The sequence below is a fragment of the Phalacrocorax carbo genome, chromosome 1 (genome assembly GCF_963921805.1).
Source record: "Phalacrocorax carbo chromosome 1, bPhaCar2.1, whole genome shotgun sequence".
NCBI lineage: Eukaryota > Metazoa > Chordata > Aves > Suliformes > Phalacrocoracidae > Phalacrocorax > Phalacrocorax carbo.
Genome location: NC_087513.1, coordinates 107,944,056 through 107,971,330, shown reverse-complemented (window position 1 = coordinate 107,971,330; position 27,275 = coordinate 107,944,056). Strand labels below are relative to the sequence as shown.

Sequence of the window (27,275 nt, the reverse complement as noted above, 5' to 3'; positions counted from 1 at the left end):
TTTAATTTCCCCGAGTTGAAAACCAAAGTGATTTTTTTCATTTGAGGACTTTTTTTCCTTTGCACGTCTTTGAAAGTGACCCTGTCTCTAAGTCTGTATGGAACTGCCAGTAATGTGTGATAACGTGTTCTAAAGGAAATGTTGCACAGTGATAAAGAGCAAGTGGCAAGTCCTGTGGTAACTCCTGCGTTGAAAGAAATGCCTCTTCAGTGAAATCATGGCTGAATGCCAACATACAGTACAGTTCTCGAATGTAGTTGCTATTTGGGGCCTTTGCTTTGCAGATATAAATGTATGTGTTTAATTCAACAAATATTCCAATGTCTTTGGAGTCATTGTGGCCTTTCCTCCTGCCCTGCTGCAAGTTCATCTCAAAGTCTACTGGAGTTACAGTAGGTCTTTACTCTTCATTTTTTTAATGCACTGTGTAAAATGGGCAGACCTGTTTAAAAATAAACCACATAGCAGTGAAGTTAAACTATTAAAAGTTTTGTGCAATTTTGGGACAAGTTAGGAGTGTGGGAGTACCTTTAAACTGTTAAACTCTCAATGCAAATAAAATGAAGTTCTTTTTTTCTCTTTTTTGCATACTGCTTCACTCTGGAGGAGTTAAATCTCCTTCAGTGTTAATCTGGGAATGTTGAAGGGTGAGTTGTTTACTTTAAAAAGAAAATCAAACGGGTATTTATTCAGATATCTACACAGATTTTTCTTTTTAGTAAAGAAGTTACTGTACTTTGGATATCTCACAACGCATCCTTATTTATTAAATAACTTCTGTGAATTCTGCAATCAAGTTATTTATTTTGTCTTTTGATTTTTAGTACTGTATTTTGGCACAAACCATTGAATTTTAAAGATGAGTCCACTGTACTGGGTGGATATTTCCAGGTGTGCACATGTATTGCTTGCCAAAAGTCTCTCTCTAAACGAATTGATATTTTAAGTCTGAAATCTTTCTACAAATGATCCTTGAAATCTGACTGTGGTCATGGACTATGGTGTTCAGTGTATAACAAAGTTTTAGAGCTAAAACTTGTTTTGTGAGCTGAGATTCTGAATGTGTCAGATGCCTCACAAACTCTTATGTTTGTGAATTGTTTCCAAGTGCAGATGATGAAATGCGTTTTATAAATAACCTTTTAGAATGTTTTTAATAAAAGCAATTTCTGTCCCTTGGAAATGTCTTGTTTCAGTTTCTCAGGGACAGGATTTCCCTGTCATCCTTCAGTTCCTTTGGAGGTTTGAGGATGAGGTTTAACTCCTCAACTTGCCAAGGGGTTGCTGTACCCTGGAGTGACAGATCTCCTCTGGGAAGTGGCAGAGAGGAGTGTAAGGAAACTTCCTGCAGAGGAAAGGAGGGTTTCCCATCAACTTCTTTCCCCTGTCTCCTGTCATACTGCCAGAAAAGTGTAGAGCAAGGGCTAGAAGCAGGGCTGAGGGAAGTGGTGCTGGAGTGGTGCCCACTGCCTGTGGGCTTTTTGAATGCTGTGGCGAACGAAGGTGAAGCAGAACATGAGCAGGTTCTGTTCTGTGCTTTTCCCTATGAAAAGGAAAAACAGTCATGGTGCCCTTCTGAGCCTCATCCTCACTTTGGACTCTACTCTGATACCCTGGCTGTCCCACCCTTCCTTTCCCCAACCGAAGCAACGTAGCTGGAAAAGGAGGCCACACAGGAGCTCCCTACAGGGAGGAACAGTTGGTCCCTGTTGTGGTTTAACCCCAGCCGGCAACTCAGCCACCACGCAGCTGCTCACTCACTGCCCCGTGGTGGGATGGGGGAGAGAATTGGAAGAGCAGAAGTGAGAAAACTCAGGAGCTGAGGTAAAGACAGTTTAACAGGTAAAGCATAAGCTGCACATGCCAGCAAAACAAGGAACTCATTCACTGCTTCCCACGGGAAGGAAGGTGTTCAGCCACCTCCAGGAAAGCAGGGCTCCATCACATGTAATAATTACTTGGGAAAACAAATGCCATCACTCCGAACATCCCCCCTTTCCTCCTTCTTCCTCCAGATGTATATTGCTGAGTGTGAAGCCATATGGTGTGGGACATCCCTTTGGTCAGTTGGGGTCAGCTGTCCCAGCTGTGCCCCCTCCCAGCTTCTTGTGCACCCCCAGCCTGCTCCCGGGTGGGGTGGGGTGAGAGGCAGAAAAGGCCTTGACTCTGTGCAAGCGCTGCTCAGCAGTAATGAAAACATCCCTGTGTTATCAACACTGTTTCCAGCACAAATCCAGAACCCAGCCCCACACTAGCTGCTGTGAAGAAAGTTAACCGAACCTCAGCCAAAACGAGCCCAGTCCCTCATCTTACCTCCAACCAAGTGACAGTAACCTGCAGAGTCAGAATGCCCTCTGATAACAGCCCCAAGCTGGGTTTTTCCACACTTGCCTTTCCCCAGCCTAGCACCTTCTTGGGAGTCTCAGCAGTTAGTGGCCCATGTGGGGCAGAGCCATCCACAGGTGGTGGGTGCCGGTGGGGCTGTGACATAGCTTTGTCTGCTCTGTCAAGTCAGTGAGTTGGTGACATTGTGTTTGGTGGGTTGTGTCAGGTACTGCAAAGCCTGAATTAATATCAAACTTGAGACAGCCAAGTGGCCCCTCTTTGTTTCTTAGAGTGAGTCTTTCTCACATCAGGCATGTGAGGAGAATAGAGGCTGCAGATCCTGGGCAATACTCTTGCTGCAAAATTGGCTCTTCCTGCCTACTATAAGCCTGTTAGATGGTTTACTTTGGTAAGCTGTTGCTGCACAAAAACATAGCAGGAGCATATCATCCTGCTTCTGCCTCCACTGCACCTCCTTTTTCAACATATAGCTATATGTGAGGACTAGGGCTTGCTAAAAGAGAAGGCATGGCTAGTTGGCTTTTCCTGACACTAGCCCTCCATCTTCTTTTCTCTCAGACTTTGCAGTTATTCGGTTTGCAGCTTTTCCCAAGGGTGGTCTGAAGTTGTAAGGCTATGTCAGCCCACCAGTAAGCACAGAAAACCCTCCTCGCCACAAATTAAGAAAAAAAGTTTTTTAAAAAAGGTTTTAAAGTTAAAAAAGGTAAAAGTTACTGTGCACTGATGCCAGTCCTCACATTATTTTCTCTGGACCTTGCAAGAGTTGGTCTCTGAGGTACTGAAGTCTACCTCCCCTAGCCTTACACCTAAAACTTACTGATCAGTTTAGGAATGGCACTCACATCAGTCCTTTCCAGTTCCTCCTGAGATATTCGCAGGTCAGGGCAGGTTTGGAGGGGAGCATGAAGGTGGGTAAGGGATGGGGACAAGGCTGGGGAAGCAGAGCCCCAGAAGAGCTTGCCTGCAGCACTTTGAATGTTGCGGGCGGGGAAGTTAAGTGTTGGCATGAGAAGGTTCTGCTCCGTTGGGAAGGTACTCCTGGCCTCACTTGGGGGAAAGAAGAGGAAAAGAGCGATGAAAAGCAGGAAGCTGCTCTCCCTCCTGAGAAACGTTCTGTCACACCCATCCCTCCAGGACTTTCAGAAGAGAATAGTTCCTTGGGCAGGATTGTTCCTAGTCTAAAACCATTATATGCTTCTAATAGTTCTCTGCAAGTGGGAGTACACTGAGTTGTGGTTTGTAGCCAATTAAACTAGCTGGTACTCTGTCTGTGATGTGATCTAGGAAGAAAACTCTATGCCAGCCAAAACCGGGACATGTAGGAAGACAGTCGCTCATTTGTACCTGCAGGGAAGGACAGAGAAATCATTCACCTTCACTGTGGTAGACTCACGTCTTTGAGGAACTCTCCCACAGAGCCTCCATCACTTCTCACCACCTTTCTAAATCAGCAAATATGGTTTTCTTGCTCTCAGGCAAGGAATTAAGATCCTACTTGATATTAACCAGGTGTCAATACTAAATTAATATAACAGGGCTGTAGCCTGAAACCTTCTTCATGTACTTCAATTTTTTTTAAAAAAAAAAGCAGTTTATGGGGATCTTCTAGTTTTTGAAAATCGAGTTGGTATTGAAGAGTTTTAGGAACTGTAATAAAAATGAAAATTAATATTTATGGCGCCTACAGCAGCACAGGCATGGTTAACTGACACTTTCAGTAAATGTACATAACCTGTCCTGCTGCTGTAACTAATACTGAGGTTTGCCTTAGAATCTACCAGCAAAGAGACGACCACACCTGACACCATTTTGTGGGGATTCTGTCACAATGTGGTTTTGTAATGCTCAATTAGATACGTAAGAAGTGGTTTTCACTTATTTGCAATCATTTTTCAGTTATTCAGAAATCACAAGGTCAAAAGGAAAATTGTGGCAAATTTATTGCCTCAAGAATTACCTAAGTATGCATGCAAATACACATGTCCTAAAAATCAGCACCAAGTGACATCTGCCTGTATGTCCACACAATAAGCAGTTTGTGTTTTTAATGATTTTGCAATCAGAATAAGAATGTATTAACTGAAAGGGCATAACGTGAGAGCAACTTAATTAATTACTATTTTTAATTAGAACCAGCATGTGAACAGCAAGGTTTATTTTTCAATCCGTCTTTACTAGTGCAACAGTTAAAATATGCCATGAAAATTGCTGCTTCATTACATTGTTCCAGTTCCAATATGATTAAAACAAGTGATTTGTATAAAATCAGAAAGTTATTTTAAGAAACCTGATCAATACATACAGATTGTAGTTTTAGTAAGCAGCAGTGGTGTGAGGAGCTTTTCAGTAAGCTAGTCATAACATCAGGAAGGCCACATATCCCTCGAGCGTTTACTGGAGTAAGGAATTCTCACCTTCATTAAGAAGTAATTCATTAGTTTTCTTTATCATCTTATCCCAGCCTCTGCAACCATTTCAGAAAAGACACCTTTTCGTTGTAACAAATTATGTGGTGTATCATATTCCAGAATCCTCCCTGCATCTAGAACAAGCACTCTACAATGCAAAAGCAGAAAGGTTACAGGAGACAATAAATCAGCTCTTCAACCATATTTTCCAGTCCTAATACAGATATTTCTGGATAATGGGAACTTGTATTTAGAAGAAATACCATTGCACTAGGTAATTCTTTGGTTTCTAAAGCTAAGAACTCGTATATTAAAAAAAAAAAAAACCTCTTGAAAAGGCTGTTTTGCTTAATCGGTAATGATGCTACAGACTAGTCCATTTACTCTAGAGAATTAAGTGGTCCTAATAGTCCCGTACCTTAGAAGGAAAAATATTACATTAATTCTGTAATTAGAAGTGGGAAACAGAACACAGGCTATCAATATTTAATTAATATTGATGCTCAAGTCTTTTGTGATACCTTGGATTGTACAAAGATACTAAGGTAAAAAGTGCTGGACCGTAAATTTCAGTAAGCCTGAAAACTGAGGCATTTAAAGGAAGCCATCTATTTTTAATATGGCTTACCAAACCTTACTTACCTCTCTGAATCCATAACTGTGTGTAACCTGTGGGCTATAGTTAATATTGTGCAGTCACAAAACTCTCTTTTGATGGTGGACTGTACCAAGTTATCTGTTTCCACGTCAACAGAAGCTGTTGCCTCATCCAGGACCAGGATTTTTGTTTTTCGTAGCAAAACACGGGCCAGACAGACCAGCTGCCTCTGTCCAACACTGTCAAGAATACATTTGAGGAGGTCAGGTCAGGGTCATTGAGGAAGGGCAGAACAATATAAAGCTGAGATTACTGCAGAGCCTATCTGTTCCTTCTTAACAACGCTTTATACTTCTAAAAGGATTAGTGAGATAAGTTCACCTCTTTTTGGAAGTTTTACTTCTTCTTGCTCAGCATACCAATAATAGGTAAGGTGCGACTTTTAAACACCTGTGGCTGAACTTCATAGTGTGAACCTAGTCTTGCCTTCAACCTCTATATTCGCATCATAATGGAGACTCTGAACGAACCAGATTGAACACTAAAGCACTTTTAAAAATAATGTTCAGTGTGAAAGATTGGATACTCCTGTACGTTAGCTGTGGCGTATGCCTTCTAGCTGATGGATACTTCCTCCTGAAAATGATCTGTCAAAAAAATTCAAGTTGATATTCAGTACACTGCATTTCAGACCTGCCCCTTTGCTGCTGAAAGCTTCGGTATTTGTCTCCTACAGCTTAGAGCCCTTTTCTTCCAAGCATCACCTTCCTTACATAACTATGGGTTAATGTTTTACAGGGGAAAAATGAGTTGCTTTGCCTAAGCAAATAAAGCAAAGGCACAGGCTCTCTGCAGTTTTGTCTCCTTCCAGGTTTGGTGGTTTTGTTTGTGGGGTTTTTTTGTTCATTTGGTTTTGGGGTTTGTTTTTCTGTTGTTGTTTTTTGTTTGTTTTAATTTAAGAAAATGAGCACTTTTCTATCCAAATCCAATTCAGGGGTGTGGGGGGTGTGGTGTGCCCCTCCCTCCCCCCTGTTCCCTTACACCTACTCATATACTTCAGCTGAAAATAGTCTACTTCCTTGGCTTCCCACACAGCACAGGCCATAGGACTCTATACAGTTAAGACCAGTTGGCCACCTCAAAGAAACTCATACTACCAGAATAACTCTATCTAGAACGACAGAAGTGTGATTTTTACACTGATACTTTCTGAAGTAAATTCTTGGGAAGAAACACAGTTTTACAGTGCCAGAGAATAACTGCAATAGCACTTTCTTGTTTATATACCTGAGATTTTCACCACCTTCTGAAATCTCATGAAGGAGCTTCTTTGGGAGTGACTGGACAAAATCCTTTAAGTCACACAGTTCCAGTACCTCCCATAGTTCAAGATCAGAGTATTTTCCAAGTGGATCCAAATTGGACTGCAGTGTCCCAGAAAACAAGACAGGGTCCTAAATAAGAGCAGAATGTGAGCGCACAATTCCAACACAAACCTAAAAAAGTCTGCCATAAATCCTTACATTAACCCAGAGAACTGGGACAAATAATTTTGGAAATGACACTTTGAATGGGAAATTGTAACATTTTGAAGCTGGTGTATGGAAAGACAAAATCATGTGGGTCTCAGTGCGCTCAGTTCTTTATTAATGTGAAACGTAAAGAGCAAAAGATTTCTTATGCATTCTCTGTGCTACTGGTTCTATGGCTGACTAAAGACCTGCCTGGCATTTGGCAACTGCAACAACATATGAATTATTATTATTGTCAAGTTTGTGGAACACTGGCTACTACATTCGTAGGCACTGTTAAGAAAAATTAGAAGGCTATATGTCAAATTTTCTTACTTTCCTACAGGAAAGGTGACATATTCAGCAATAAGAACAAAAGCATTTGTTGCATAAATATTTATTCAGTGAGCATCCTTAGCTTCTGTGCACTGAATACAGCAGGGAATATATGGAAAAGCACATGCAGACTACTAGATGCCAGGATGCACACGGGCCACATCCATCACTTAAGACTGCATAAACAGGTATTCAGCAGTTAAGTCTAAACACTTTTCTGGATGCACACAAAAGCTGTTTTCTTAAAAAGGCATATTTAAGAAGTCAGTCCTTGACAACAAATACCTGCACAGATTTATAAACAGAACTGATGTTTTTAGAAGCAGTGAATAGACACCTTGGCTAAGCGCAGTCACAGTGGTTGTGACCCAATAGGTAGGCTGTAAAATGTCAGCAACATTCACTTGCAATTACATGCAAGCAGAACAGTGATAGTTTTGAGGGAGCTAGGTGACCAAGAAGGGCTGTTACAATGTTATGAGATCTTGTGCATATTCTTCATTTAAACTTTGTCACTTGCATTAGAAAATCATTAAAGTAATTTGCAAATCTGTACTTTATTATGATTGTTAAAAACTGTTTGTATGAGATATGTTTGACTGATACGAAAAGGTGTGTGCACACTGAAAGCTTTCCTATCTTGCCATGCCCTTTTTTCTGGCCCAGGCTTTTATCTTCATCCAGTTCCATTCTCCCAACCTATGTGGTTCAACACTCCCGGCTCCACCTACTCTCCAAAAGCTCCAGCCTCATTTTTCCACCCTTCCAGTTCTGGTTTCCTTGTCTGATCCCAGCTTGTTAGTTCACTGAACTTTCCTGTACCTCTCTCAATTTAGTTGCCTTGACGTGGATCCAATATACTCCACCCACAGTAAATCAGACCTGCAATTGCAGTTGAGAAAATACTGCGTAATTTACAGTTGTCAGATATTGTGCAGATTCGTAGAGTATTAGGTGCTTAAAACAAGAAAAATGGTACAACCCAGCATGTATAAACTGTTGTGTTTTGAAGTCCTGCAGCATAATCAGCTCTGGTTTAGTATGGTCATTTGCGACCCTCAAGTTGTATCAAAAACTGTGAATTTATCATTCCCCTGAGCAAATACATTTCTCAAAAGAAAAGCAGCCAAGGATTTGAAGGAATATATTCAGCTCATTCTTGGAAAGACCCAAGCTATTTTAGTTTAAATATGAGTCCCATCTCCATGCACGGGCTATGGTAGAGACACACAGGAAATATTACCAGGGTTAAAGCTCCAGAAAAGCTAGAAAAAAAAACCAAAAAAGGACATTTGGAATATGTCAGATAAATTTATTGTAAGTGATGTTAACATCACCCATTCACAAAAATGGTTTTATGAATGGCATTCAGGGAACATGCAAAAAGTCTTCGGGTGACCATTAAATTTGTGTTCTACATTTCACTCTATACTAGAGCATCTCAACATAAATCAGTTTACCAGCATGAACACAATCCTAATCATACGTGAACTAATCTTGAGTTTCCTGTCCTGTTCTGAAGTAAGCAGGGACGGCTTTACATGACAGACCACAGCAGATTAATTTAAATACGTATGACATGATTTGTGTATACATCACTTTATTCTCTACATTCTTCAGACATAATTAGTTATTTTAAAATATTTTTGCCTTAAGGTGGGACTTGAAAACACTGTATGAAGCTATACACATACAGATTCTGGAGAACATGAGTTATTCTAGCTAAGACTGTTAAAATAAACCTGGCATAATAAATCCTAATATCATACTTATGGTGTCCCTGTTTTGAGGCTTCTTCCATACAGTTGCCAACATGCAGTTGTGATTGTCATTGTAGTAGGTAGCATTATGCCAGCAGTACTGAAGATTACTGTCTAATCAAATAATTAAGATTCTCAAAAATTCAATTCTAAAACCTGACAGGTTAGATAGCAGAGCCTGTTTTCAAAGATCAGTAAAATTCTACTGGAGTTTTATGCCTCTGTCTCTTGGTGGCCTGTGGACCTTGGGGTTATTCTTTCTCAAAAAAAATAGAAGTGTTTTGTGTTAGTCAAAAAAAAAAAGTTATTTCTAAAACACATCTCACCTGTGGAATGATGTTAAGATTTCCACGTAGGTCATGAAGTCCAATAGTTGATATATCAATTCCATCGATAATTATTTTGCCTTCAGATCCCTCTAGAACTCTAAACAAGCAATTTGTGAGTGTTGATTTACCAGCTCCTGTTCTTCCAACAATTCCAACCTGAAACAGGAAGTCTTCTGATAAGGACTGTAACTTTCCATGCTACACATTCTATATGAAAAATGATTAGTGAATTCAGTTTCAACTTTCAGTTGAAAACAACAGTTTCCTTCACCAACATGCAGTCCTATAGGTGGACAGAACTGTTTAAAACTCACTTTTGAAATGTGTGACTGACAATCACAGCTCTCCCTCAGAAGCTGTACAGCCTATGCCTGGTTCAGTGGGAATCCTTTCCTTTTCCCCTCCCTTTTGTCTGGCACTCCTCAGCTCAAACCAATGACTCTAAACTAGGTCTCGCTTGGTGTTCCTTGATCCCAAACCCAAAGTTGATTAGCACTGATCTGGCAGTGTATTTATCCACATAAATATCTAGCACAGTGGACAAGAGGTTTAATTACAAATCTGGATCTTTCTTAAAGATGCCAAACTCATAGAACATTATCTCAGTTTCTTACAGGGATAAGAATTTCTACGTAATAGGAGAAAATACTTGTCCTTTTCTCATTTGTCTCTTCTCTAATGTCTTATCCACTTAACATCTTCTCCATTCAACATCATCTCACTGTATCTGGCGTCAGAATCTCCTCATATGAAAGCTTTTTGAAGTAGAGTTGGGAAACAGGATTTTATACCTCTGGTTTATTTCTTGTTATATACAGTACCTTCTCTTTACTCTGTGTCTGAAAAGAGATGTTATTCAGGGCTAAACCAAGATCCTTCCTGTACTGAGCCTTGTAGTTAACAAACTCTATTATTCCTCCATTGGGCCACCCCACTGGTGGTCTTTTTGACATTATCCATGGTTCCTGGAATTAAAACGATTGGTATTTCAGTGTATGACAGTAAAAATGTTGCAAGTTAATAAAAGGGTTAGGGAAATCATATAAATCTTTTAAAATCCCAGCAAGTTTAGCATAATCCAATGCAATATAAGGGAAAAAGAACCTACTTTCATGAACACTGGGCAGAAACATTCCAACTGGGTTTTTCAGGGGGTTTGGGTTTGGGTTGTGTTTTCTTTAATAGTTTAAGAGAATGAAGACATAGAAGAAAGTTTTGTTTCTGAGACAGACCAAGGCTCTTATGCTTCTGTACTTGACATGGGCACTACTTTCAGAAAAGCACAATAAGCAAGGCAAATTGGTTTGAAACAGATGTCTCTCACACCTCTCTTCCCCTCTTAAAATGCTTCTCGTGGTTGCACATGGCACAGAGTTCCCCTGAGCTGTAGCTGCATTAGTCTTACTACAAAATCTGTTGCTAAGAAGGATGCCAAGAAATTTACTGGTTGAAATAGGAATAAAACTCCTATGACTATAAATGTAATGAAGAAGGTACATATTATTCCCAATGTAAAAAAAAAAAAAAGTGAGAAAGTATTTAATAACAAATTATAACCTGTTATTACCACTCACCAATATTAAAGTCAATCTAAGTTAGTAATTTTCTATGCACATAAATTGAATATTCAAGAATGCTCACCATTTCAAGAAGAATGCTCACCTCTTTATCCATTTCTGCATATTCACAAACTCTTTCAACTGAAACTGAATTGGTCTCGATTTCACATACTTTACGCACCCAAAAATTTAGACTTTGAATTATCTGGGGAAATAGTTGCATTGTAAAACGTAAAAAGTTGACTCTACTAGAATACAGCATACTGATTTCAAAACTTACCCAGAAATCTGACACTGCTTCAGGATCAACAGAAAGTGCAGACTAATTGCATGGTAAGTTGAAAGGAAAAACATATATGGCTCATATTGTGGGTACATTATTCCCAATGTAAAGTAAGCTAGCAATACAGAACAAAGACTTTGCAATGGAGATATGTATTTGTGGTCTATCTTGTCTGCCAAATTTGTCGTCTCCAAGAATTGGGAATGCTTCTGCGTTTATGGTTAAATGGTTAATGGTTAGTGGTTAAATATTCCATTCCTACTTCTATAGGAAAAAAGTGAGCCAAAAGAATTCTGATCAACTGTTTTGGCATGCTGTATGTAACTAAAGAAAGAATGGTGTCAGTCTGACATCAGATGAAGGTGAAAACTGCAGTACCTGTGACTGCCATCATCAAGTATATGATGATAGAAAGGAGATTGTTCTACCTCTGAATCATACAAAATGGAACTCCTGTGAGTTGGGGGTGATGTGGATGTGCCATGACAGGTAATTTTCTATTCTTTTTTTTTATTTATTTCTACTTATCTCTCAGCTGTGTTTCTAAAGCACTTACCACAGTGACAGTCTGGATACCACTAGTCTCCTAAGCATCCAAGATTAAAGAAAGCTAGATGTTTAGTTTGTGTACATGTGATACTTAAGATATATTTTAATTAGCAACTTATCAATACAGTTTACCTTACTTCAGGACACATTTAAAATGTGGCTCTCACATACTATTTTTACAAGGACAATGCCAAAGTAAATGATTTTAGTAAACTTTTAAGTAAGCATTCCCACATAACATTCAGTAAGTACACAAAACCAATAAATCAGACATAAAGTATAGTTGTACATGGCCAGAATTCTTATCTGGCTTAACAAAACACTTAAAAATAAACCATACCTAGTTGATTAACTTGATTTTTAAATATGTTTTAATAATTATTTTTTCATCTACATTCAGAAGTGGAAAATAATTAATGCAAAGCTTCCCAGAATTAATGGAATTCAAAAGAAAACTCTGTTCTGCCCATGGGATTTAGTTTCACTATGCCACCACGTATATTCATCTACTCAACTTCACTGTATGTATTTTTCCCTTTTCATACTCAATGTGGTAGCAGCAAAAACTTTACACCATTACTTACATTTAGAGCATAGGATATCGATAAACCCACAGTAGAAGAACTCACTGTATTTCCAGCCAGTACTACAAACAGTGCAGCAAAGAACACCATTAGATTTCCCAGAAATTCAAGCCTGACCGATAGCCACCTGTAGTAAATCAAGGCAAAGAAGAAAGTGAATTACCTATAAATTTTTTTACAGTATAATGAACATATTGCTAATATGACTCTGAGATCATCATATTGGCAATTTACCCACTTTACAAAAGAGGTAAGTACTATCGTTCCCATTTTACGGATGGACTGGGGAGGAAATATGACATACCCAGAACTTGTAGCACTACCAAAAACAAAATGCACCTCTCTCAACTCCTGGCTAGTGCTCCCTTCATGCCTCATACTGCTTTCCTACTATTGCTTTCTGTAAAAGATTCAGGTCTATGACTGAAAACCAGAACTGAAAGTCTTCTCCTTGCTAATCTCTGCCTGTAACTGACCAGAATCACAAAGGAAAGAGACAAAATGGACTTACTTCCATAAACCCGAGATTCCACTCTCAAGACCTACCTGGTGCCTACAGGCACAGACACCAGGTTATTTCCACACGAACTACTGAAATATAAATTCAATTTGTTCATAAACTTGTAAGAGGAACTGTTAGTTGAAATGTAGTGCAGTCCATGCTCATGATATATTGGTAAACTTTTTTCTTCTTCCCAGACAGCATATGCATATTTTCTATAAACCTACTAGTTTCTGGTACATAAAGCAGAAATTATCCTACTGCTTAGGCATAATCTACGCATTCCTTACAAAGAGTGGTGGATAAATTGCCCTTGTCCTCCTGTTTCTCAGTAGGTTTACTCTGACTAAAGGTAAACATTTAGTTGTGGAATTCTACAGAAGGACTCAGTTGCAGATGCAGAGGTGCAGTACCTGTTTGAGATGACATTGTTGTAGAAGTAAACTAAGTTCTCATACACAACATCATTATATTTTCTAATGAATCTCTCTTGGTGGCCAAATGCTCGAACTGTTGATCGCCCTACAAGAGTCTCACTGAAGTGGGAGATGATGGGAGAATAAGATGCTCCTGCTAGCCGTCGAATTTGCCGTGAACTCGCTATGTAGCATCGCTAATAAAACAGTACAGACAAAACACACATTTTAAGTCGCTACTGTTTCTTTTGCATTGTTTAAAATATTTGCCTTATTTATTTCCAGTTAAGTAATCTGTTAAATAATGCCTGTAAAATTTGTATATGAAAAAGTTGGAACTGCCTACACAGAAAAAAAAAAGCTATTCACAAACAGTACAGGGAAAAAAAAAATCTGTCTCTTGGGACACACCAATATTGTAATGCTGACATAACTGCACTATATAAATTACTGGCAAGGTTAAAATAAAAGAACATTACTGCCAAATTCTATAGAAAATGTGCTATACTACAAGAGGTGTGTAACAACCAACTAAAACTTCTATATAAACTTCCCAATTAGAATGTCCCGCTTCTTTCTCAGATGAAATTGAGCCTTTATTTCTTCAATGTAATGACACTTGTATTTAAATTCTTTAGCAGAGACTGAATCCAGGCACTCTTTTCCTTCCTCTATATTCTTATTTTAGAATCTTTTAAGGTCTTTAATCACAGACCATACTTTGAGATCAAGAAACAGGAGTGTAGCCATTACTCTTTCTGAAACATTACTTTTTGGTTTCTCAGTAGCATAAGTGACACTCTAGACAAAAAACAGCACAGGTGGTTTAGGCATCATTCTAATTTACATCTGCTGTTTCAGGTTTACCCTTCAACTTTTGGCTTTCACTATAATACACATCTCATTTTTTCAGGTATCTTCAAAATTCTTTGTGGGATCTGTATCAATATTGTATCTTCTTAAGAAAAAGGAAAATATAAGGAGAAAAATGTAACTCATTAACAGTTCCCATGCATTACAGGATATATTCAAAAGTGTTCTAATTTCCTTTTGAGAAGCCTGAAGATTTTTTCTGAAAGCAATTTCAGATGTAGATTTTTTTTTTTTCACAATAAGGAACAATTTAAACCTGTATCCTTGATTGGTTTGGACATTTCATCCACATAGATCTAGAAATCCTTATAAAAGCTTAATGAACTTACTTGGATAGTACAATAAAAGTATCCCAGGGGAATAACTACTACTGTGAATAACGGTGAGGCAGATGTGATAACCAGAATGGTTCCAATAACACCTAGTGTACAATTTAGCCAAGTTCGTAAGTAGTAATGGAAACGTAAGTCCACGATAAGTAAGTCCTGTAACAATGCACAGAGAAATCAAGACTTTTAAAGTAAATTTCACTAAAAATTTCGAGAAAGCATACTTTAAAAATAGAATCAAACTAAAGTATCTTCAATAAAAATTAGTAGGATCCCCCCAATTATATCCTAATGAAATGTATTCATATACATTATTTGTCTAAAAGTGGAATAGACATAGTAACTTTTAGACTACTCATGGTATGTCAGAGAACAGGCTCAGAGTATATGAAGTCAAAGAGACAGCTCTTGCTATTTTGCTACTCAAAATTATTTAGCTTATGTAAAGCATATCAGACTGAAAAGGAGGCCAGGAATTAAAATCCTAACTCTTGTACACTCCTGTTAATAATTCTAAAAGTGTACTGAGATATTACTAATCTCTTACTGTACGCGATAAAGATTTTTCAAACCTAGTTTATAATATATTGCTACCAAAGACTAGGGGCTTGAGTGAAACCTAAATCAACTGAACTTTTAGTGTATTACACATCCACTCTTGGGTCTGTTCTAGAGAACATCACAATCAACGGTCACTATATTCGAAGTAATCAGTAATGCATTGCAACAACCTAATTAAGATGGATTGGGAAGTATTGAAGTAGTGGTAAATAACAATTGTTTGTGTATTAGAGGTTCCAATTAAAGCCAAAACACTACAAAAATAGAAAGCAACATTCACTTTAAGTCTATATACCTCTGAGAATGTGCCTTTAATGTATTAAATGGTTTTGACAATAACTTGATTCTGATATGCAATATACTATTGAAGAAAAATACAGTTTTTTTTAAAAACAGAACAGGTTTAGGTCTGGTAAACTTGTTGCACTGAAGGAATGGCCTTTGAGGAATGGCTTCCTAATGATCTTAGGTTCTATACAACTTCTACTAATAACATGTTTTGATCATTTTATAAGAAAATAGCTTGAGACAGTTCTTTTAAGTTTTTATGCTCTGAAACAGCTTTCTATTGCTAGATATTACATTCACTTACTTCGGTTATCTTTGATTTTTCAACAACACTAAATGGAATTAAATTTATAGTCACTCAAGCTTCATTCTCACAAAATGGAAAATATGCATAAATCTTCCCTTTACCTTTGTGAATCTATTGATAATCTGACCAACTGGATTAGTTTCAAAATGTTGAAGAGGAAGGCGCAATACACTGTCCAGCAGCTGACGATGCAATGCCCGAGAAGCAGACAGGGACCCCCTGGTGAGCACATAAGCACCGCAGCAAACAAGAAGACCTTGTGAATGGATAAATTAAAAGACAGTATGAATGCTTGGGGAGGGAGAGGAGATTGAGCTTCTTTCTGTCACTGTTTTCTACCACAGTGAGCAATCCAACAGTCGCACCTCATATCTTAGTTTTACAAATGTACATATTTGTATTTTGCTGGTACATCTTACTACTTCATAAGTAGTTTTTTCCTGCAACTAAATCTCTCATGCTAGCATGCCACTACACATCAGCACTGATTTCCTTCCTCAGTGAGATGCCAACATAACTTCATCAGGTTGCTCTTGGAAGTTCCAAGAATTCACAGAAGTATCATAAAATTAAATAGCATTTTCTTCTACCTGTCTGCATATCTCTTCTCCTCTCCCCAGATTAAACTATTATACTGTGTTGCAGACAATTCTGTTTATGAGACAACCAGCATTATTTCTTTACTAATACACATTCAGGTAGATCAGCCTTGGCAAATGGTGAGAAAACAGTCATAAATGCTCATCCTTGCCTTGCATGAATCCCAGAAGCCCATAGACACAAAGTTTATAGTTTCGTGATTGTTTCCATTCTGTGAAATCATTAACTTTTGCTGTTTCTTCAGTCCAGGCGCTAAGCCATAGATTTTGTCCAATGGCTAGTGCATTTTGTCCTAAATAAGCAGCTATGGTTAGCCATATCCATTGCCAGTCGAAGGCTTGGAGGTATTTCAAAATAACTGACATTTTCATCTAAATGTATTTAAAAAAGAATACAAAAAAGGAGTTACTCTTACAATTGTTGAAGTCAAATACATGCTATATAATGGGAATTGGACACAATTTCAGAATTAATCTAAAGAATTTCTTAATTAATTCTGCTAACTTAGGTATAGAAAATCATACTGTAAAAAGGTCTCCTCTCCCACTCTTTAGTGGTACATATTGTAGGCAACGTTGCTTGTGACACTTTCCAGTGTCAGACTTAAAAATTCTTACATATGTAGGTTATACAAAATAAGCAAACAAACAAAAACAAAACAAAAAACCAACCAACCAAACAAGAGTGCAATTCCTGGGTAGTTTGTATGAAGCAAATCTTAATCTATTAATTAATGGAACTGGAAACTTTAGAACTGCCACTCTGGGCTACTGGAGCCAAGGAAATCAGTGGCAGCAGGAGAAAGTTCTCATCCTTGGTGCCTATGAGGACTAAAGGGGCCAAACTCAGCTAGGCCACTTGAAAGCTAGAACTGGTAGGAGCACAATAATGACAGATTCTTGTATTTCATTATTGGGTCTGGAGTGAAAGGAGCTCTAGTTTGCACAAACTCTTCTGTCTGTTCTGCAAACTTATTTTTTTCAAGAGCCTATTTCCACCACCTTGCTAGAAACTCATACATTCTTCCCCTCTCCACCCCACCCCCTGCCCCCGTTCTTATTTTAATTCAACTATACCTTCCCAGGAAGTTTTTACCTTCTCCACACTCTGTTTCCCCTGTCCTTTTCCCTCTCCCTAGCAACTGCCAGATTTTTTTCATGGAGACTGCAGAAAGTGTGCACAATACTGCAGCAGTATTACCATGCAAGATTCCTAGTCTCTGCTCCAGCACACAGGTATTTAAACTTCCTAAAGGTAAGACAGACACAATGTTTTTCTAACAGAGGTAGAGGCTTTTTTCATCTTCTTTCTGAAATATGCAAAACAGACTGGACCTAGATATAATATGAAAATGCAGCCAGCAGCAGATTATCAAATAGAAAATCACAGACTACGTACTTAAAATTGGCAAAAACCTGTAAGATTTATTTTAAATTCAGTAACCTTAACAAGAAACAGGAAACTGCAACTGCAAAATAATACATTTCTATAAAAACAAACGTCAAACCCTTTCTGATTAGTGATACTTACACCACCAGTAGCAACTTTTTCTTTATTGTTAGTGAATATTTTCCATTGATCAAAAGAACTGCAACAAGAAACAATTTCAAATCTTCTTGTGGATCATCATACAAAGAATATATCCATTTATTCCTGAGCAAAAATGGGTACTATAAAATCTTGTAAATTTTCCCTGTTCTGTTTTTGTTGTTAGAATAACATTATGGTCAAGAAGACAACACTAGGTATGGCTTTTTCATTTCTTGTGTAATTATGTGTAGATAAAACTAACATGCCCTGCATAGGCATCAGCTAGATATGTAAGATCACCCTTTTCTGAGGCATGTAAGTGTGGTGCAACTTGGGTGTCAGCCCTTGTCTAGGCCCAGGATTAGGGCTTACTATTTGACTTACTTACCCAATTCTGCTACTTCTGGACCAGGGTGGTTAATCTTAAGTGTGCTGCATTATCTAAACTTGCTAGGTTGAGTCTCTTCTACTTTGTCTTTGCACTATCTTCTACCACTACAAATATACCACTACAGTGCTTTACAAACTGATCTAAGAGGTCATTCAACTATGTGAAAGCAAGAAGTCTTCTTAAAGGTAGGAAAAACCAAATCAATGTTACAGGGGGAAAACAAAGAGTGTAAGCAACTGGTTAATACAGCAAAGTGTCAAATTGCTTCCAGGGAGTTGTGGGTGCATCCACATCAGCAACTTCAGCTGGTCTTCTGAAAGTCCCCTTCATTCCTGTTTAATGTACTTTGGTTCACACAATGAAGCAGCCCATGAACTGTACCTCTTGAACTCATGCAGCACATTACTGGATTTCTGTTGTATAAAGCGAAAGCAGAAGATGATATCCAGATACACACTCTCCAGCCAACTGCTAACCCGTCTTACACAGTGAAGGATAGTGGCACAGCCTTCAGCACTTAGGGTTGTTCTAGCATTGCATCAGTTTAGCAATGGCTAATTTTTTAAAAATACTTACTTTTTATGTTTCAGCAGTTCTCTTTGTTGCAGACTCCTACTCAGTTGGCCTTCTTCCTTTGAAGAACTCACTGTAACAGAAAAAAAATAGAAAAAATCTTTTCAGTATTACATGAGTAGACAGGTACAGTGCAAGAAGCTAGAAATAAAAAATGGGGACAAAATGATGAATGGAGATACTTTAAATAACGAAGACCTTAAGCTGACCTAGTCTCAGGACAGCTACTACACCAGACAGACACATTTATGACCAAATGCTACAACTGTGACAGCAGGTAAATCTCCCCCATGAGCCTACAGTCTCTTTGGAATTCCGTTCTTGCTTAGCAAAAGTATTAGTACCCCTGCAAATATTAACATTAGCGTTTATGACAAAGTATTCTTGCATCATGGCTGGAAAACCGAGCTTGCTGTTCTTTTTGTGTTAATGAAAGGAGTCAACGCTTTTTTCTTCCAGGAATGGATTTTTTTCTTCTTTTTCATATTTGATGTTATTTTTGTCAACAGATCTGTTAAGAAAAAGATATGTTTTCCACATCCATCCCTCCTGCTGAATGTACTTCTGCTGTATAATTTTGTGTCACAACACATTTCATGCTGTTTCTTCTCCTCATTACTTTGCTTCCCCTTCCCTCTCTTTATTACCCTTCATGAATAATACAGGTCTCCTTACACAGCTACCCTACAGTTTCTTCCAAAACAGCTAACTCAAGACTGCCCACTGCTGCGTTTTGCAAATTTGCTGTTCTTTCTGACTTTCCACTCCTCCCTGTCAACACCAGCAAGTATTTGAAAGTGCTGGCTCCAGTACAGGGCCTGAACTAATAAGCCCACCAGACTGTGCATTGTACTTACTACAAGCTCAATTTAGAGTTGCTAAGCTAACTGGAAACCAGCATTATAAACCCCTGTGGTCACTTATCTGTTACAGGACTCTTCTGTGTCATGTGGAGAAATTCCTTCTCTCAAAATTAAATAACCACAATTAATCTCCTCCTGAAGTACATGAAGAAAACAGGCCAAACAGACTGCATTGTCAATGTACCTATTCCTTTCCCACAACTCTATAAAGAGCACACATTGAACAACTTGGGTACAGAAATAAGTTGAGTCCCAATCAACGTGAATGATTTGTAAGTATGCTCTTTTACAGTACTATGCAGTATGTGTTCGTTTATGCTGTCTACTTGCTGGCTGGAAGTATTTAATGAATATACTAAAAGTTTCATTTATTTTTTTCTCCTACAAATGGATCATATTCTCCTACTCCTTCTGCTGTGCTCCATGATTACAGCAGTCTAAGGTGATGGAAACAGGAAGTATCCAGTTGAAAACAGGACACAATGGTTGATGCTGCAAGATTAATTTGAAATGTCCATCAGTTATTTATTGAGTGATAAAACCTTAGCAGAATCAGGTAGCTTTACTGGGTAATTAATACAGAATGTAAAAATAGAAAACAGCTGCATAACACAGCTTTATCATACATTCATTAGTTGAAAGAGTAAACCATTTCATCTCAAGACACTAAAGCCTGATAGGTTTTTTTATTTTGTAACCTATAATTCTATACCAAAATGTAGACAGGAATACTCTACATTTTCCAGCAATTATTCTATTAATTTCCAGGAAGGGGAGAGAAATATTTTGAGAAGCTTGAAAGAAAAGAAAAAATACTAAGCAAACACAGTATACAAATTTTCTCACCTTCCATTGGGGTTGTCTCTTCACTTGTATGCTCTGCACTGAAGACCTGAATAAGCTTAGCAAAATTAGCTCTCTTTGAAATGAGTTCTTGGTAGGTCCCCATGTGACTTATTCTGCCCTCTTCCATTACTACTATAAGATCAGTGCGAGGCAGGAGCGTTAGGTTATGGGTTACCAATATACGAGTCTGAAACACAATGTTTTTAATTTTACCATATAAATACAAAGCACATGTTAAAAGTAGAGATTATATTATGATAACCGGTATGATATAATGGATTTTTTTTGCTGGGATTTTCCTCGTTTATTTGTCTACTTTATTAGTATTATTGGTTTTTGTTGCCTACTTTACTACATTACTCTTTTAACTGCAGATTGTAATGTCAAACTTTATGCTTATAGCTACTTCCTATTACTTGTACTTATCTGTTTCTTAATGTGTGTCTTCTTCTCAGGAATAGTTTAGATTAGGTTGTAAGCAGAAGAGGTAGATACTACAGCTTTTAATATACTCATGTTGTTTGATAGTCTCAATAATAAAATCTGCTTACAAGTCTGCTGTTACTAGAGTCCTTACTTCTGCCAGATACTTATTACCCATGGTGCAGGTAAATTAAAAAAAAGGGAGAAGGGAGAGAGGGAAAGTGAATGACATTTACTTCATAGTAATACATGTGTTTTGCAGGCATCAGCCAGCGGGAATAATCTTTACTAATTCATAACACTGAGGAGAGATTTTTTACAAGCTATGTTATCTTCCCACATCGACAGTTTTAAAATGGGAGAATCAATTGCTTCAGATTCTACTTTCCCCTAGGAACTTCTTTGCTAAACAAGAAGCCTTTCTTTCTATAACCTCTACTGGCTGTAACGTATTTACTGCAGTGAGGCATCACGAGTGACCCCAAAGGGCTCCACCCTGCCTTCTATACGCAGATCACAGCACTCCTCAAAAATTGCCAGTAATGAAGAAATGAGCAAATATTATATGAACCTTTCAGACTCCCAGGTCAGGCCAGCTCTCAATTTCTTTTTTTGTCTGTGCTGTGCCTACCCAATAGGTTACAAATTGGCACAATCAGCTGTGCTTTTTATTTAGCCTCTTTATTCAGAATAATATTCATGAACACACTAGGTAAGAGATGAGCTTTTCCAAAATGACTGGGACTTTTACTGTGTCTGTTGTATTGTACAAAGCAGTTAATCCCCAAACTGAAAGGAAGGCATCCTACTTTACCTTGCTTTTTAGGAGACCTGAAGGCCCAATTAGCTTCTCAAAAATATGTTTCCCAACATGTACATCTACAGCAGACAGGGGATCATCCAGAAGATACAAGTCAGCATTGCTGTACACAGCTCTAGCAAGACTCACTCTCTGCTTCTGCCCTCCACTTATATTGACACCCTAAGAAACGAAGGCCAAAATAATCCACATTTAAATATGAAATACCAAAGAAGACCAGTGTATCACACTCAGTCTTGTCATTATTTTTTTCAGGTAATCAAAGTAAATTTTATAGTAGATATGAAAATAAAAATGTGGACTTTTAAGTAATTAGAGCAAAGTTTGGGTTCTGTTGATGAAGTTCCCACTCCAAAATGGGCAAATGCAGGGTACTCTGGAAAATTTAAAAATAACTATTATTTACAGACACACAGGCATTTTTACAGTATAGAGGAAAACCTTGGAGAACAGGTCAGGGCTGACTAAAACTTCTGTATAGGAAGAAGCCACTTTAAAAATCAGGAAGAATTCAGAGATTGAACAGAAGTTAAGTTCAAAGTAAGTAAGATAAGTAAGGAGATGAGCTAGATGTACTTGGCTGAGCACTGATTAGTCATCAGTGTAAATATGAAAGAGATAATCTATAAAAACATAAAAGCCGTAACTTATTGCATCATTTCTGACACCTCAAATTCTCACCCTTTCTCCAATCTCTGTTTGGTCTCCATTTGGCAGCTGTTCCAAATCTGGCAGTAAAGCACAAGACTCTAAAACAAGTTCGTAATATGGCCTATTTAGATTTGCACCAAAGAGAATATTTTCCTGTAAACTTTCATTTTGAATCCAGACCTGCTGAGAAACATATGCCACTGAACCCTGAAAAGAATTGGAAACAATATTTTTACTTAGGCTTTCTGAACATAAAAAATAGCATTTTAAAATAGATTTGAAATTCCAGCTTTACTTTAAAGTAACCAGTAATAACTTCCAAAACAAACTTGACCGTTATTAAATTGTTAAAATTTTGACTAAGTCAGGTAGTAAAAACAATCTGTTGAATATTCCTGTATAACAGCTTGCCTATAGGTATTATAAGAGCACATACTTTGAATAAAACTGACAGAGCTGGGACATACTTTAAGCAAAGTCAGGGAATGATCACAGTGACAAATAGGGATCCACTGTAAGATTTATACGCAGCAAAATGGGTCTGTATTAGGTATATAGTAAAATACATTTTGACTATATTTTTCCACAACATGCTGTGGAATGTGTCAGCCATTAGAAATTAACGTTACAGGATAGGAACGAAAACTGGAAATGCTCCTAGATCTCTTCTTACATTAAGCTACATACCCTGTGAAAATCTATTAATCTGACAACAAATTGGTAGTACAGATATACTAGTTGGGTATATGCCTTCCTTATTAGATTCCACATAGCTGGTCTTTTTCCCATTAATTACTACTCAGATTTGGAACACCTCAACTTCATATTCTTCCCCATCCCCCAGCAGTGACAGGATACTGTACTAGATTTCCATAGGAGCGGATTCGTCTTCAACACTTCTTTTCAAGGTTGAGACACTTTTTTAACGTTGCCACATCCACTCGCAACCAGATTAACAGATATCATGCTTATCCCTTGATATTTATTGGCTCAAGCACTGTAGTCTGTCATCAGGGCTTAACTTCCTCTGCATCTATAGCCTATAAAAAAACTTTCCTGAACTCTATTCTGTGATGGGGACTTCCACTGCTCTACGTAACTACAAGACAAGTTAAGCTACAGGGTTTCCTGTCACTAGGAGAGCCAGACCCTTAGTTCCATCTCTGCCTAAAGTCCAACTTTTCCTTCTATTTCCATATCCTGTATCTTTCCTAAACATAAGCCATTGCAAGATGATAATCTTCTACAACAGTTCATAACTGCTTCAAGTGGGTCATGTTTGTACAGCTGTTCAAAACCATCAATCATTAGATGTTCAATATGAGACTTAAACACTCATTATTTTTGCACTGAATTAATAGATTACAAAAATTAAAATAGCTTTGCAATCACTTAGGCTGAAAACAAAGAAAAAATTGTTACACTGTTAATAAAGTGTCACTGTGTTACTTTTCTTCGAAGATTTAAGAAGCTGGAGCTACCCTTGCCAGTGTTTCTACAACCACAAATAGCTGAGGAGGAAAAACTGCACTTTCAAAGGCAGTTCTGCTGAATTTAGGTATTGAGGAGTGGGGCAGGCCAGGGGGACACACACAGACAATCTTACTCTTCTCTGAACTGTTCCTTCAAGTTTCTCCATTTCTCCAAGAATAGCAGAAAGAAAAGATGACTTTCCAGATCCAACTTGTCCCACAACAGCAACTAAAGAGCCTTCAGGAATGCTGATACTCAAGCTGGAAGTATTGAGGAAGACAAATTAGTTATCCTCTTTGTAAATACTCCATCGTGTATGGGTTGTGGTCACTGTATTATGGAAATACTCTGCTTTACCCTCAAAATGATGAGAAATTAGTACTTAAGTTTGCATGTGTTTTGACTATGTAGTGTTCAGAAACTTGCAGTAGTATCTTTAAGTATAAATTTATTTGTCTGCAAGTTAAGAGGTTGAGCTTTCATCTGGTCACAATAAAATCAAATGAGAGAGAGTCTAACCAATAGTCAACCAGTGGTCTTACTGTATTCTTTTCAGGCCTGTGGTTCATGTTCTGTCTTACTCTTGACAATCAACTGCTAGACTTCTCATGTAGCATCTACTGTAGCCAATGTGTGAACCCTCTAAAGGAAAAAAATAGCTGTTTGGGTAAATAAAAGCTGCCATTCATCATCTGCATATTTTTCTGTCAAAATAAGTACAATAGGTACTCATAAAATTTAGGATACAAGGAGAGCCACTTGCTGAATCTGTACTCTATGCTATCTGGATCTAAGCCTGTTCTGATTTGAAGGCCCTATGCTAAGATAAGCATAGTCTCTTCAGACTGGAGCTTGGAGCACAAATGAGATAGACTGTACCCAGAGATTATGCCAGCCTTTAATGAAGTCTGTATATGATGCTGAAGGCGCCTTTTACCTGGATACTATATTGCTGGCTGTGGTGGCTGAGATGTGGACACCCAATGCCATGTTATAGGACATGATCCCCACAGCCCTGAGAGGAAGAGGGTAGACAGTGTGGTGAGAGGGTTAGACTGGGTGGGCTGTAACCTCTTCAGCTGCCTTAGTAAAATTTAGCAGCTGTATAGGTTCGTCATTCCGCTCCAGAGCTTGGTTACTCCATTTCCTTATACCTTACATGCTTACATCCTCCAATGTGTCCGCTGCGTCACAGTTTAAGTATAGCTGAATTTACACCTAAGAAATACCTTGTTAAGAAATGACAAACAAAAAGAGGGGTGTGTGCAGGCAAGAGAGTACTCTGTGAGAAAACCAAACTTTTTGTTTGTTTGCTTTTTCCAAAGGAATCTACAGGCCAATTTTAAGATCAGCATTCAATGCAAGGCTGCATAAATACCTTAGCTTACTTGTAGGCAATAGGGCATCTTGCCAGTTAATGCTCCCCAAAATGCAATTCTGGAAAAATTGACATTGCAGTTCAGTCACCCTTGTGCAAACTGAGGGGAGAGGTGGTAGGAAAGAAGGGATGAAGAAGGAATGAAGAAGGAATGAAGAAGGAATGAAGAAGGAATGAAGAGCGCTGGCCTCCCATAGCACTTATACAGTGCTATGTCGGGGAACACATACTTTTATGTGGTTCCTCTTGGAACATCAGGGAGACCAGGTCAGATTTGACTTTCCAGAGCACACTGATCATGTGGGATACTCTGGAAACAATAACTGATGTTCTTTTTGGTATGTAACATCATGATCTAGTCTGAATCAGAATACATTAAACGTGAACAAAATCACATTCTGCACATCACATTCTGCCAAAGAAATATCTTACTTTTTTAAGACTGGCAGGCCATTTTTCTCCCAGCGGAAAGAAGCATCAATAAACCCAACAGCATGATCTGTGGCAGTAAAGAAAAAAGAGCAAAGAGTTGCTAATCCATCCCGAGTTTCTTAATGATCACCCATATAAACTCATGACCAATTAAAAATTAATAACTGCTTACTTCCACTGTAGTTTGTATTGATATCCCCAGGTTTAAGATCCTCAGCACACAGAAAATCCTCTAAACGGCTCAGAGAAACTTTGGTCTGCAAGATGACCATACATATATAAAATTTATAACATGTCTGTGCTCCCTAAATTTTTAAATAATATCTTAAAAGTTCTGGATAATATGGAAAGACATATTCTTTGTCTTATTTGAAGATAGACAAAAAAGGTGTTTAGGCATTTAAACTTTATTTTCCATAAAGTACTAAACAATCTAAAGTCATAAGTGTATTTTTTTTCCTGAGGATCTACAGCTTGGTAGTTATAAAGTAATAGAGCATGCTTGACATATCCAATGTTAGAAGACATAGTTAATCCTTGAATGCTGGTTCCTCTGACTTAATTAGTTTGTCTTCATAAACCTGTGGTGAAAACACTTCAACTTTTTTTTTTTTTAAGAACCAGCACGCAGTAACTCTCTTCATATAATGAAGAAAGACAACATTTTACTGTGAGTGCATTATGAGATGTCTATCACTGTGCTGTGGCAAAGTGAGATGAACACACTCTTATGCTAATGTTTAAGCTATTACAGCTACCATAAATGAAATCAAATCAGGATGAGTAGTCAGGATGAGCTCACAGTGGTCCCCTTCCTTACAAAAAGCTGAGTTGTGTACAAGCTGTGAGAGAGTACATTCATGAGCAGCTCATATAATACACCTGAAATAGAGTCTTAAAAACTAGAAGTTCCCAACTCACATGGTAACCGTAAGGTACCATTAGGACTGAAGGTTGCTGATACGATATCCTCAGCCACTCTACTCCTTTTTTCTCTCTGGTGACTTGAGAAAAACAGTATTGTAGAGTCCACAATGGGTGTCCCCTACTTGGTAACAAGGGCTCCAATATATAACAATGCCTGAGTGATTTAAACATGTGCAGCCCAAATTGTCCATACTTTATCTCTGATGAACTATGAAGAGAAGCTGAGAGAGCAGGAGCAGAAGCTGAGTCTAGTTCAGTGATGGAAGAAAAGTAAGAAACAGAAAGCTCACTCATAATCAGGTGTGCTACCCAATCTTCATTCTACTTAGAAGACTGAGAAACATCCTTTAAACAGCATTCATGCTTCTCATAACATAAAAATACTGTGCAGTTTATATCAATAAAATGTAACTTAAAATAATTAAATGACTTAATCACTCCCAGAAATAGATGAAACACAGCAGGGTATGAACATCAACCTTTCATAGCACTTGTTCACAATATGTTTACCTGGGCTACTGCAGAGATCACAGAAGGTAAATCAAACAAAGGCAGTCGCAAAATGTTAAACAAAGAAATAGATGTGAAAACTTTAGTTGCTGTTAAAACATTCTCTTTGTCCAGATGAAAGAAGACTCCAAATGTAGCCAATGAGATCTTTTAAATGAAAAAAAAAGAAAAAGACATATCCAGAAGCAAAATCACATTGTAACTAAAATTTATACAGAGACACTATTTTCATTTGCCTTTGAAAGATGCAGGATCCCATTTCTGCTCGTGTATACACAGGGAATCTGTAACTGCTGCACATGGAAATGACTGCATAGTT

At 38.0% G+C, this 27,275-nt stretch overlaps 1 protein-coding gene across 1 annotated transcript in view; it reads right to left on the bottom strand.

Moving 5' to 3' along the window:
- Positions 1–4,348: 4,348 nt before the first annotated feature.
- Positions 4,349–27,275, bottom strand: part of LOC104041552 (multidrug resistance-associated protein 1) — a 37,133-nt gene continuing 14,206 nt past the window's right edge. Inside the window, exons 9-28 of the mRNA XM_064469904.1 lie at positions 26,957–27,103; positions 25,692–25,776; positions 25,520–25,586; positions 23,843–23,969; positions 22,267–22,443; positions 21,580–21,747; positions 20,343–20,529; positions 18,637–18,706; positions 17,670–17,727; positions 16,291–16,510; positions 15,641–15,795; positions 14,384–14,539; positions 13,179–13,378; positions 12,264–12,390; positions 10,951–11,052; positions 10,110–10,253; positions 9,286–9,444; positions 6,640–6,806; positions 5,397–5,591; positions 4,349–4,902 (exon numbers count right to left, since the gene is read on the bottom strand). Of these exons, the coding sequence (XP_064325974.1) occupies positions 4,794–4,902; positions 5,397–5,591; positions 6,640–6,806; positions 9,286–9,444; positions 10,110–10,253; positions 10,951–11,052; positions 12,264–12,390; positions 13,179–13,378; positions 14,384–14,539; positions 15,641–15,795; positions 16,291–16,510; positions 17,670–17,727; positions 18,637–18,706; positions 20,343–20,529; positions 21,580–21,747; positions 22,267–22,443; positions 23,843–23,969; positions 25,520–25,586; positions 25,692–25,776; positions 26,957–27,103 (2,820 nt within the window). The 3' untranslated portion in view covers positions 4,349–4,793. The remainder of the gene's footprint in view (positions 4,903–5,396; positions 5,592–6,639; positions 6,807–9,285; positions 9,445–10,109; positions 10,254–10,950; positions 11,053–12,263; positions 12,391–13,178; positions 13,379–14,383; positions 14,540–15,640; positions 15,796–16,290; positions 16,511–17,669; positions 17,728–18,636; positions 18,707–20,342; positions 20,530–21,579; positions 21,748–22,266; positions 22,444–23,842; positions 23,970–25,519; positions 25,587–25,691; positions 25,777–26,956; positions 27,104–27,275) is intronic.